At 41.3% G+C, this 14072-nt stretch overlaps 1 protein-coding gene across 2 annotated transcripts in view; it reads right to left on the reverse strand.

Annotated features, from left to right (window-relative positions):
• Positions 1–14072, reverse strand: part of LOC124216503 (zinc finger protein basonuclin-1) — a 260148-nt gene that overhangs the window by 14386 nt on the left and 231690 nt on the right. For both annotated transcript variants that reach the window (XM_046621070.2, XM_046621071.2), the window contains exon 4: positions 1715–2076. In XM_046621070.2, the coding sequence (XP_046477026.1) occupies positions 1715–2076 (362 nt within the window). The remainder of the gene's footprint in view (positions 1–1714; positions 2077–14072) is intronic.

Genomic DNA, 14072 nt, shown 5'->3' on the forward strand with positions numbered 1-14072 from the left:
TCATCTCCGAATCGCGCAGATTTGAAAATAATGATACGAATTGCTTCGTTATAGGAGACAAATCTGTGTAATAATCGCGCGTCAGGCGAGATTCGTTGAAGAATAAAAAATCTGTCAATAATTATACGTACTGCGTTCTAAGTTCGAGATTTTCAATAAAATTCTCTGACTTTTCTCTGATAATATCGCGCGATTACAGCGCGATTCGAATGCGATTCCTTGATTGATCCATACACGTAACTGTCGATGTCCTGATACATTCGGCTTGCGTAATCCACAATAATTCCTCGATCGGTAAGAGATTATTGCAAATTGTTGATACACAGAGGCACATGCATACATGACCTGGGGTGGAAGCACAAAAGCACACACGCACGAATGTCACGAAAGTCTTTATCCCAGTCCTTTGATATCGGTTTGAGGAAGAAGCATTTTTCATCGCTCATGCCGTTATACCTATAACGTTATATATTGTATACATACGTCGGTCAAACTTGTTTTATTCTCGTTGTATTTTGTCATACGTGTATTTATAATACTCGCAGTTGTTGTTTTCCACGATTCACACAGTGTTACTTTTCCTCGATTTTCGTCTTCTTGTATTATACATTTGTATTTACATGACACTTTTCACGAAACCAACTGTCAAATCCACCAAATGGTTTACACGTAAGTAGTTGGTTTTAAAAATTTGTTATTACTTCTCTTCAACTTGATTTGTTCGTTATTTTATTATTTTCCACGAGTTTTTGGTTCACTTCTTAATTACCTCTTTTCACGATTCACTTCGTTTATCTGTTTGTTCTAAGAATTGTTTGTTTAAATATCTCGCTATCGTTTATACATCCGTACCGCGGGTTTATTGCGACACACTTTTTTTGACTTTTTCATCTTTATCTCACTTTTCCTTTCCTACGCCACACATAGGTACTCGGTCTCGTATTACTTAGGTGTCGGAGAGTTTAGTAAACGCAACGCGTATACACATGTACGTAACGATATTTAGCACAGCTTTTACGATTCTTCATTTACGTTGACGACGCTTGAGAAACAAGAAACAAAAATCCGCAGCATTGAGGAATCGAGAAATCCGGCGCCCCTGTCACTTCTGATCAAAGATCTGTAAAGAAAGATGCAAAAGCGTGCAAGGTGATCGGTACACCGCGTCCGTCAAATCGGAGCGATAAAGCAGAAGAGAGCGTGGAGATGATGTGGCTTATGAAGTCCGTTTCACCTCGAAAGTTGAGTCAGCAGCGGACAGTTGCTCTGACGGGAGAACCGGTAACATTTGGTCCATCGGTTTACGCCCGAGTGATCCGTCAAAAGAAGAACCGCGCGTCAAAGCGCCTTGTTATATACAATACACAACGAAGACAGGGTGGAGTCCGCCTGCGTGTAGGCAACTCGCACTATTCATCTCGAACGGCATTTGTTTCGCGCCCTAACGCAGAGGGCTGCATTATTCGACAAATGACAAACGCGTCGAGTGTGGCGAGTTGCCTGGACACAGGCGGATCTTCGTTTCTCGAATCCGGGGTAAGAATTAATCGTCCGCAACGGATGATTGATGAGTGTAAGAGTTGAGCGGAGGGAAGAGAGATAGAGGTAGCGAAAGATAAAGAGAGAGAGAGAGAGAGAGAAGGGGGGGCAGGGCGGTGAGAGGGGGTGTGATGGGGGGGGGGGGGGGGGGAGGCGACGAGAAGAGGAGACTCACCTGCAGTATGTATCCTCTACTGTAATCCTCGCTGGTCCAGCCGAAAGCGGCAAGCAGACGCGTAACTTGTTGTTGCGGTAGTTGGTTAAGCAACTGATCGAGCAATATCTTTAGTCGTATCGGTAGCGCGCGCGAACCATAGAGAACGAGAGATGCGACGTCAAACGCGGCCGTCGGCTCGACACTCTCTGGGCTGCGTGACTTCTCCACCTCCTGTTCGCCTCTCCGGTCATCCCCACCACGTACCGGCGCTACCCTCCCTCCGGCGCCGTTGTCATCCCTACCACCGGAGGTCGCGAGGGGGCTGGAGGCGACATCCCCACCACCGCCGGCAACCCGAACGCTTGACAGTCGCGCGAGCGCTGCAACACACATAGAGAAAAGAGAGAGGTTAGACACACACCGACCATCCAACGTCGCCGCCTCCCCACCCCCACCTAGGCGGACCGACGCCTTCGCCGCGCGTCGCCTCAAATCCTCCCCTCTGGGGCGACGCTTTTATCGTTCCCCCCCCCCCTCCCCCGCACGCCACCGCCGTCAGCCCCCTTCACACCCCCGCCGCCACCCCCGTCGGCCCGCCTGTCGCTCCGGAAGGACTGGAGAAACGCCGCCGACGACGACGCGCATCGAGAGCCGAGTTCCCATGCATCCTATATGCCGGTCCTCCTCCGTAGCAAGGCGGCAGAAGCATATCCATCAACCTGCTGCCGATGGACCGCAACGACGATGGCCTTACGCCTTCGACGACTCTGCCCCCCCCCCCCGCCGCCCCAACCACCCCCCACCGCCTCTATAACTTGCTCGTAGGAAAGGCCGTTGCTGCTGTGCTGCCGTTGATGCTCCCGATGCACGATGCCTGCCTCCGTCTTTACGATTCCTCGACCGTTTTGAAACAACGCTCCTAGGTGGCAGCACCCGCATCGAGATACCAGGATCTTTGGAGCGGCTTTATGGAGAGGTTGTTGGAATTGCGAGCTTTTTTCGTATACACGGACGGATGGATGACTGGTTGGATAGATAAATGGACGGGTGAAGTTGGTGGGTGGACAGAGCTGGGGTCAATCGATTCTGTACTCCTGCCGTTGAGGTTTTCGTAGAATCCTCAGCATCTGCGGATATACTCGCAGCTGGAGGAAGAGACGAGACACGATTGAAGCGGAGGGCACGAGGCGGCGTTTTAACGACTAATTTACTCACGCGCGTTCAACGTGCATGGTTGGAAATTCCACAATCAGCTGTCCCGCAAGTCGATTGAAGTGATGAGTATTCTTCTTTCCGCGGGTTTGGTCTTTTATTTCGATCTTTCTTTTTATCGACAAATATTTGACGTGACGGAAAATTTAAGTATTCATCTTTGACACCAAAAAGTTCGTTGGAGACAGTTCCGTCTGCCTTTTTCGTTACGGAAAACCTTTGCAGAACGGTATTTTTTTTTTTTGTTTTTTTTTTCTTGTACAGCCGATCAACGATGTACGATTGAAGTTCGCAACTTTAACGTGACGCGACGGATTTATTATACAATCATTATGAAGTGGTCTGATCTTCGCAGGTACAAAGGATTGAGGTTTTTTATGTTTGTACCACGCGATTGGTAATTCTATTTTCAGCGTGGGAAAAATATGTCATCTCGTTTTTGTTGAATATTTTTTACAGCGACCGCTGATTTCGTTTGAGAGACAATATAAGCGATTTCGAGTAAGAAATTTACCGTGTGAAATTTCATAGCATCGATGCGTATAAGTGACACTAAAGGTTTGACGAGAGGCGGGGTAGGCCAGGCTTATACCTTAATAATACTGAAGAAACAAATTGGTCGTTTCGCTCAAGTAAGAAAAGACAATTCAACGGATCAAGGTATATGTGGTGCATTCTATGCTGATTACACTATCCGATGACAGTATGTATCTCTAAAACTCCGATTCTCTTCTTCTGCAACCGGTATAGAGTTATGAATATTGAAAGCTTTCAATTGGTAAGCTTTTCGCTTCTCCGCTTGTATGGATATTCCTTAGTAAAAATTTCCAAAAATTCATTTTTCTGTTTTGATCATTTTTGATATTGTTCCAATGACGGAGTACTTTGGCCTTACTTTTTTAGTACTTCGATAAGTTTCGATTTACCTAAATTCATGTTGGAACGTTCACATATTTTTCCTGTCGGTGATTCTCAAATAATTTTAACTCCACAGTATATGTGTATATTAAACTGGTGATATTGAAGTTGAATTTTTGCAAATTTCATGACAATTTTATGGATTGAAATTGTGAAACGGCTTCAATATTTATAACTCAAAAACGCTTTCGTGAAAAAAGATGGGGGTTTTTAATGTTCAAAATTAAAAGTCGTAAGGTCAAGAGGTCTATATATAGTCTAATTTTAACATTAATTGTAATATTAGTTGCGAACCTGCGTATGAGCGTTTTTTTTTACGCAAGTGCATGCAAGTCAACTGTACATTTAAAGTGAATTCCGGTAATAAATTATTGTTGTTCTCGTTGTTAAAAACTGATCAATTTCGCGCAAAATGTCTGATTGTATGTTGCTTGTGAAAAAACCAACGGCTACGCCGGTAATTCGAATACTATATCTCATTGTCAGGTAGAGTGATCATGACATTCACATCCTACCTGCGCACATTACACACGTTTAGAGCAGACACGGACGGGAGAGAAGGACCCATTAGATATTTTTTCTTTCTGACCAATCGATAATATTGAGAAGGCGGTGTGTCTTACACAACGGATGGCCTTTGCGGGTGACTGTTATACTGTCATTATGGGACCGGTGGGTCCCGCAGCTCGGCCATGGCCCGGCTCGAGTCAAGGAGGCCCCACCGTGTATCGCGCGGTCAATAGAAATCATGGAGTCATCGCTATTGGGCGCCACTTGTCATTAATGACTCTTCGATTTTCGATTTAATTAAACTCCGATGACGATCTGCCACCTAGAGTACCTAGTTTTTTCTTGGAAGGACGCCCCTACGCCAGGTCCTCTATACGCTTTACATAATATACCTAGGTATACATATGTACGATATATAGGTACGCGATTGAATAGATGCGGACTGCACTGTTCAAAGCAATTCCTGTGAATGGTCGAGACTGTCGTATGTCCTTAAATTTTTATTCCCGAAGAACTATGGTTTTTTAATTGATTCTACGTCAAGGAGGGTCGATGAAAAAATTCCAATCATAGGATTTGACATTTTTTAGTCAATAATATCAATTAAACTAGCAGACTGATGAAAAAAAAAATGTATGACTAAAAAATGATCATAGAACTCTCGGAAAAATCAGAGTCAGTATAATACGAGGATCATAAAATCGTTACAAAAAATTTCAAAAATTTCAGGGAACTTGTGACGAAGTTATAAAACTTTTTAAATGCTGCTTAAGAGCTTCTCCGATTACGGCATAACGAGTTTTGAATTGAACTTAGTCGCGAACAAATTCTCTAAAAATTTATGAAACTTGAAAATCAAGTTATTTTTATTGAAACTAACCAGCAAAATTGTTCTTTTTTTCGATCGATTCATCAGTTTCAGCAAAGCTGTGGAATCTCCTTAACTATTATTTTGTTCCTACACGGCAATTCCTTCGAATGCGTACAATAAAGATTTGCAAATTCTTATATGCATATGCAGCGCTCGCAAAGTTGTGCCGCTAATTCCGACATACCCGATTTTTGTCAAAATGTTCGAATGGGGGTTGGATCATAATCGCACGTACGTAGGTGCAGCTTCTGCAGGGTAGGTACAAACCTACACACACTCACACACACGGTGTTGCGGATCCGCTTAATCCCCCCACCCCACTCAACTCGCCGAGGCGCGGGTGGCTCGAGGATGACGCAGTAATTGGAAAATCTGGGGAAATCGGATTTTCGATGTAATCCAGTAATAACCGAATACGTTACGTACGTTCAGGATATACAGAGGATCGCTCCTCGCGGTACCGTGAAATATTTCCACCACACGCGAATAACCTGGGTGTACAATAATATTTATATTTTTGTTTTGCACTTCATTCTTCGAGGGACTCGCGCTTCGCGTTCTACATTTGTCGTGTAAATGCAGAGTATTTTTTACTTTCTCATTCTATAATACGATCATTGATTCCCATTTCGATATTCTAGACCGTGTATGTACGCTGAGAGAAATTTTTAGTTCCGGTTACCTCTCTATTATCTTGACTATTTTCATTTTTTACCGCAATAGAAAAATATAGTTCTAGGTACGAAATGAAAATTAGTTTTCTTGCTCTTACCGGAAAGTCTGGTATCCGTTACTATTCTTTCTCATTACGGTCACTCTTATTATATTTTCTTGTAACTGTTGGGAAAATTGAATGCTTGTGAAACAATAAATTGACGTTAAAGTCTTATTTAAATAAAAAAGTACAGTAAACCGAACAAAATGATTTTGCGTTGCAATTACCAAAAAAGCATCGACAATAGCGGAAAATCGTTACCTAAGTCTACCTCGTTTTTCGCAATTCCAACAATATTTAAACAGTTTTTTTAACGATACCTGTTTTACTCAATTTTTCTAGTTACTGTAACAAATGAAATTTTTTTCAGTGTAGATACTATTGCACTCAATAATTTATTTCAATTCATCTCAGGTGCATAATTTCAACCCGTTAATGTTATCCCGTGAAGAATTGAATGTGCAGATAATTTATTTCGAAGCCGAACTAGACTGAGTGATTGAGATTGCTTAATAGAAATTCTAATAATTCAATAAAATTTCTCTGAAGTTGGGCGAAAGTTTTTCGTAGTTATAGCACGTATAAATTGTGTTTGTATTTGAAATGAGGATAAATTATAAACGTGATTAGTTCAAGCATTTTTCACGCGTAAATTTGAATATTTTCAGATTCGAATCGACTTTACTGAACGAATTAAGACAAGTCATTATACACGTTTCGAAACCACCCCGATTTGTACTCTCATCCCACATGCGATAGGGTGTCGAGTTACAGCGGCAGAATTACCAGGGCTGCGAGCCACGCGTTCGGTCATATATACTTAGTTCGTTAAAATTTCAAAGAAAAGGATATTTTCATACGGCGTACGTTGATTCGTTGTTTATTCAACGCTCTCGGTGGCTGACCGATTGCAAACCGCAGATTTTTGCCGCTCGGTAGGTATAATTCGCATCGACGTTTTTACACGCTTTGTTTTCCAACCTGTCCATCCTCGCTGTCGCCTGTCACGGAGTTTCGTATGATCTGGATTTGACGCCGCAATGCTCGCACAGCTTTACGTATAAATTTAATCAATAACAAACAAGATGAACAGAGGATAACCGGCAGAATATTAACCTGGTTATAAAAAAAATTAAGTGAAATTATATTAATATTGAACAGAATATGCCGAGTTTTTCAGCAGCACAGAAGATCGAGTTGATACAATAAATATTTTTTACTCTCGCAGCGAAAGTTATGCGGGGAAATTATTGGGAGGGATTCACGCGAATTTGTGGAGATTTATACAAAATTTTGAGGAGTATAGCAAAGTTTTTATCACTACCATGTTTCAATCGGAAAATTTTGAATATTTGAAAATAATTGTATTTATAACCACCAGTGTTCGGTTCTATATCGCACGTATTTTGAGTCATTTTTGTTTTTTGTTTCAATGCTGCAATAAACGTTCGGTAATATTAAAAATTTGCATATGTATTTACGTATAAATTATATACACATAATTAGTTTATACGCATTCAGTAAACCATACATTATACAAGCTTGATTACCTCATGCGAATCGACCTCAACAAAAAACGAATGTCGGCAGATTTTTCATAACCGACATCATCCTCAATCGATTTGATTGACTTTTTTCCATTTCTCGCTTAATTTTCGAAACAGCGTAATGACTAATTCGGAACGAAGCACCCTGTGAATTATGCGATGCTACACTCGTAGGTACTAATACGATTGGTTTACCTCACTTTCCACGAGTTGTATGTAATGACGCATTATCGGTTTTGATCGGCTGCAAATTCCAAAACGTACCTGAGGGCCAGAGGGAGATTATTGGTGAGCGAGGTTCATACTAACCTTCCAGGATTCCAGAATTCTGGAATTCGGTTTGCAATTCAGTGAAACTTTCGTTGAAAATTAACGTTTTTCATCGCAATCAAATATAGTCAAATTGCATGATCTCAGACCTTTCAATGATCAAGGAATTTCATCAACGAGACGTGTCAATTCGACGCGTCACAGTTTCGCAGATTTGATGTAATTTCAAAGTTTTAGGTCATCGAGTACCGTAACAGTTGTGAATAATTAAAGACTCAAAATATCATCGATTCAATGGGATCTTAAAATTGCAACTGTTACCGTCAGTTACCTATGAACCTGTTCAATGATCAACAAATCAGTAAATCCAAAAAAAAAAAACTCAATCGAATGAAAGTAAAAAAATATGCAGCGAATTTAGTAATTAGATTATAGAATACACCGTAAAACTTGACGATAATTACAACTCCGTTAGCGGAGTCACGTTTTCCCCGGAGTACTGGGAGCAGTGACTTAACAAATTATGCCGTTCCATGATAGCCGAAGCTAGGAGGGTGATTTGATCCTGAGGCTTCCCACAGGCTCCGGTGACAGGTGGACAATGGCCTTCCGAGGCCGTCCGGGTCTCGGAGCTCTTTCGAGCCTTTTGTGGGCGCTGTAGTGTTTTCCGAAATTTGTACCAGCGGGTTGCGATTGAAGAAGGCGCCGGGTGGCGGTCCTCTAAAAGGGACGCTCGCACCGCGGTGCCTTCGAAAGTAATATTTCAGTCTTTTCGGGGGAACGCATGGTTCGGCTGACCGACGGTCATTTGCTAATTCCTTTGTTATTATTTGCGTGAATAATTTTTTCGACTATCCGTGTATGTGAAAAATCTCTTTCGAAATTTTTCGACCCACGTGTACCGTATGCATTATACTATAATAGCGTGGCGTTCCGTTGTGAAATTATTATTTTCAAATGCCTGCTTGCAAAGTTCGATTTTCGAAGTCTGCGGAGCGTGTATGAAATGTTTCATTTCGAAACAGTGCGGTAAAACAACGTTGGCGCATGCGCACAATTCAAATTCTACGTTTTGCACACTAGGGCTTTCTTTGGCGCATGCGCACTTTCGAATAACACGATTTGCAAAAATTCTGAAAAAATCATGCGGTGCAGATCGGTAATAAGAGAGATGACCAAAGAAAAATGGCGGGGGTGTTATTTCGAAATAGCAAAGAAATAATTTTCAAAAGTTAAAATTGTTTTTTTTTTATGCATTGCTTTCTTTTGGGTGAAAAAAATCAGTCGAGTGGATTTCGAAAAAAAAAAAAAAAACATTCGATTTCCTGTTTTTTGGCGACAACTTGTGAACGAATCAATATTTTTACGTACAAATTGACTCAGTGCTTACGGATGTATCAGCACACGATATTATTGAATGTAGAAAAGATTGGAGCGGGGATAATTTTCGCAGGGTTATCCGGCTATGCCCTTTGTCATTTGAAATTTTATTTATTTTACACAAGACCGACTTCCGATGTTTGAGTATTCAGTTATAACTTTGGAACCTTTCGAGCTATGGATTTCGCACCGCGGATATTTTTTTACAGAATTCAAATTCAGCACACAACACTTCCAAGAACAACCACGCATTAATTAATACGGCTGCGGTAACAATTTAAAAAAAAATTGCATCCTGTCGATATCACTTGAATGAGATAAGTTAAAATTTTTAGACCAGCTTTAAAAATAGGATCAAGGGATATCCTTCTGCGATCATTATTTTTGCCACGTACAACACTCTGTCGTACATACCTAACTATACATATATTCGCGTATTTATGCTTTATAAGCCTGCGCGATGAGCCTCGCCGTCAGCATCCAGGATTCAAGAAAACTTATAAATTGAAACGGCAAAAGTCGGCGCGAATGACGATCAAATTGGATTATCTGATCCAGTGAGCATTCCACGGTCCAGCAAATTGACCCATCTTTCACTATTAATATCAATTATTTGACCGGAAGCTGGGGCGCCAAAGCGGGTGACGGGCCGGTGACGTCATTCCCGGTCAACTACAAGTATTTCGCATTAGGGCCCGCCCCCGAACTCCCTCGATGACGCCTCTAATTAATTAGGTTAAAAATACATTAAACCAATTGATCCGATTGTCTATTGGTACTGATCTAAGAACGACTGCGTTCAGGATTCACGTTTCATTCCGAAAGATAACGGCGCTTCTTATCGCGAATGCCGGTTGGATGCATTTTTATTTTAAAAAATCGCCGACCCCTTGGATCGAACAAATTTTTTTTGTAAAACGAAGAATTATAGGTATAAGTTATAAAATTCCCACAATAACCAAGAGTAACTCATTCAATACAAGTTTTGGATTAAAAATAAAAAAAAAAAAAAATTTTTAATTTAAGCTTGAATCAAAACTGACGGAGCCTCAAATTGTAGCGTCATTCATTTTTGCGAAAACAAAATAAAATTCAAGATTCAGACTAAATCAAGTCGCGCAAGTTGTTGTTTCATAATTTGATTAATCCTTTCAAATCAATTGGCACATAAATTTGAGAGAAGAATCATTGTTATTTGGATTTTGTAAAATTTTAACTTTTAACACGGACAAGTAAGCGTAGAATATTTTCTACAAATATCTCTAAAACCCTGTAAGAATGATAAAAACTTTCCCTTTCCGACTTGTTCAGTTATTTCGGGCTGAAAATATGTGAAAAGGTTAGAAGAAAAATAACTATCACATACTCAGAAGACCGTAAAATCAAGCCTGAAGATCAACGGTTCAAATTCAAATTTGCATTTAATTTTTCCAACATTTCAGGGAAGAATGAAAACAAAAGAAGAATTATCCAACAGCCAGTGGAATTATAAATACACGTTCGTTTCAGTCTAAGAATGAGCTTCAGAATATAATTTTCTAGCAAAATTAGTATTTACAGTGTATTTTACATTCCGTGTCACTTTGCAGGTCTCGGCCGAACGGTAACGTTTGTTGTTTCAGAATCAGTCGAAAAAGAGCACTGGCTACGGTACCTTTATAATCCAATAACTGGAGACAAGACGGTGAGGTTTTCTCGAGGTATCGGCATCGAGGTTCATCCATTCGGCCGTGATCCGCAATCGGTGGTATTTTCCTTTAGCGGCATTGTTATATCCGGAGGTATAATTTTGTTTTTGCCGACTTGTACCGGATTATCAAAATGGCTATTTTACCTATTTTTCGCAATCCCATTATTCATCTCCAACAGCAATATCGTGCGATATCCCTTTAACGAATAATCGTAATCCCGTAATGTAATCCAACAGAAACTCGGAAAGACACTGGGATGAGAATTCAAACGGGCGTAAAAGGGTCCAAATACCTTTTTGGGCCCGGAGTCCTCTCCGACCAATTTGAGCCGAATAGTTGACAAGGCTGACCGTGCAACGGAGTTAAGCCCTATTATTATCATATTTCACTCATACCCCGCAGTGAAAATGTCAAACGAGCCTCGGGGAGTGATTCCTTTACCGGGCGGTTTCACCTAGGCGACGATCAACGCCGAGCCGTAGCCCCTTGAAAAACCCCCAGAGCAAGATCGAGGCGGTCAGATCAAAGCGGCATCCACGTATAGTTATGGTACCAATGGGCCAGCCGATTCTGCTCTCTGCACGTCGCAGGATATGGCCGCGGAATTTGTCTTCGCTCAGCTGCGGCGCTGTGCGTCTGAGACGCAATGCCGTTCGACGACGCGTTGAAGCTTTTCGGAAAATTCAGTCCAATTCGACGAGTGTGAAGAATTCGGAAGTCAAGACAAGACGGAACGTCGCATCGATCTTTCTTCACTTCTCGAATCTCTTGCGAGATTCCAGTGTTTAAATTTTTGCCCAAGATGAAAAACGTGCGAATAAATTGCGATCTTAATTCGATCGAACCATCGAACTTGAAAAATAATATCGCGTATTCTTTACAACAATTCAAAATCTCTAAACCCTTACACCCGACTTTTAGATATTTTTTGTGGTTTTTCTAGAGCTCCATCTCGAGACAAAAGTGGACAACTTACGGGCACTGTACATCTCTTACTCCGTAATATAGTGAAAACGTGACGCGTGCAGTAATTTAGTTCGCCGCGATATCGACGATGAGAATATCTTTTACAGCGGAATGGACGAGGACGTAGGAAAAAGAAGAAGAGAACGGAACGCGATAGATACCGGAGCCGCTGTAACATGGCGAGTGAAAAATTGGTGCATTCCTGGACTTATTGTGAACAAACGACGTATAGATCGTTGACTCATCCTATTTGGATTACAAAAGTTGGTAAAATTGGTTTGGCCATTGGGCGCAGAAGGCTGCCTGCAACGGTGGTCTATCTCTGCGCCACGGAACAATTATTTCGCAGGTCCCAGGAGAAAAAGAGAGAGGGAGTTGGACTGGGGAAGAGAGAGAAAGAGAGAGAGAGGAGGCGAGAGAGGGTCCCGCTGGGCGACCGCGTGGACAGGATGACAAATGATTCGATGGTAGCTGTAACATTATTTTTTAAAACGGCTTTAATCGTCGGCTTTCGAGCCACAGAAATCCAATACACGTTAGAACAGCTGGATTTCAGGGCTCGTTTCTATTGTCGTTATAGAGTAGATCACTTTGCAGGGACTCCGCTTTGACAGGTGTTTTTTCGTTTTTCTACTTTGAAATATATCTCACTACTTCCGCCCTTTAATTCAACGAGTCCGTTATATTCGGACTACGGAGTGTACAAAAAAACGTCGATTTCAAATTTCACTCCCATCGCGAAAATTTTTGGAAATTTGAAATCGGACCGATCATTCGCCCGGCACGTACGCGATGTCGAAGGCGAACGTTGATCACGGTCGAAATAATACGAAAACCCGTCAAGTTGAAAATATTCACCGAATGACTAATTCCAGACGCTTCGCCTCCTCCGGTCCGTGTGTCGCCGTCGTTGTAAAATCGATTCTATAATATATAACAAGAGCCGAGCATACAGAGCGGCGATATAATATCGAGCCCTTTTTTTTTTTTCTTATTTATTTTTCTGCCGAGTCGTTGCTTGTAAGTGACCGCGGCAGAAATACGATACGAATATTTCGTACGTGGGTGAAAGGAGTAGGTTTCCAAGCCGAAAAGTTGCCCGACGCATTCGAGTTCGCATACAAACATCGCGCAGCTTTCATGCGCGCATTAAATCGGCACGTGTGTGCAGAAAATTCGGCAAACTCAGAGCCAACCCCGTCTGCTCTTGACTACATAACGTATACTTGCGCAGGGCGACGTCGAGTCTAGCCGCTGCGCTGACTGCGGGTCTTTATTTCATCTGTCGTGGGTTTAAGGGGGGAGTAGTACAGCTTGGACGGTTTAAAATCGTACCTTTTTGTGAGAAGTTTTTTTTTTAACAAAGTGAAAACGTTCAGAGAAATCTGAGTTTGATGGCTTTATTATTTATAGTTTCACGAACGTTTCAGAATTATTTTATTCAAATTAATAACAAAATGACGGCATCGGGTGTTTTCTTTTTATATAACCTTCAGATCGCCGGGATTTGATGGGATTTAATCCCCTTACAAAATTTCCAAATAGTGTGCGAGGAGCTGCTCACTCGCGGATTCGGTGACACGACGATTTCCGAAAGGAATCGATTTCTTGTGATTTAGACTGTGATTCCCGCGATTTCCGAATCAATGAGATTACCTATTCCAACGATTAAGAGTGATTTCTAGGTTTCGGAAATCATTGATATTTAAACTCTCGAGAAATGAATATTGATTAATTATTATAGATTAACAATAATTAATTTACGATCGGTGATACGTGGATACACAATCAATAACAGAGATTGTTATAGAAATTAGAATAATTTTTTTATTCTCTCGTAAAGATTTTCCGTAAACATTAAAAAAATTTTCACTTGTAATAGGGGATGATGACATCGAGAATGTATCTATGTCTATGAATATATCTATACTTTAAGAAATCATGAGGAAATCAGGAATCATTCGATTCGAGTGATTTCCAGCGACTTCTAGCGATTGCCTGTCTGATCTTGGATTAAATGTTTCAATGATTTCTCAAGTGAGCAGCCCCTCGATAGTGTGCCTACGTCTTGAATATAAGCTGTAACAAAGTTCCGATCACACGTAGAGCCTATATTTGGGCTTTCCGGCGATTAACGGTAGGGAAAAATTCAAAAGTGTGCAGTTTTGCTTAAAAGTCTGTTTCTACAGGTTTTCGTGGTCGCTGATAGTAAGCTCAATTATTGAAAATCTTCAATTGTCGTGCCTATGCACCGAGATTATACAAGGCTGTTCCACATGACTCTGGCTTTAGTATT

Source organism: Neodiprion pinetum, chromosome 4 (genome assembly GCF_021155775.2).
Source record: "Neodiprion pinetum isolate iyNeoPine1 chromosome 4, iyNeoPine1.2, whole genome shotgun sequence".
Classification (NCBI taxonomy): domain Eukaryota; kingdom Metazoa; phylum Arthropoda; class Insecta; order Hymenoptera; family Diprionidae; genus Neodiprion; species Neodiprion pinetum.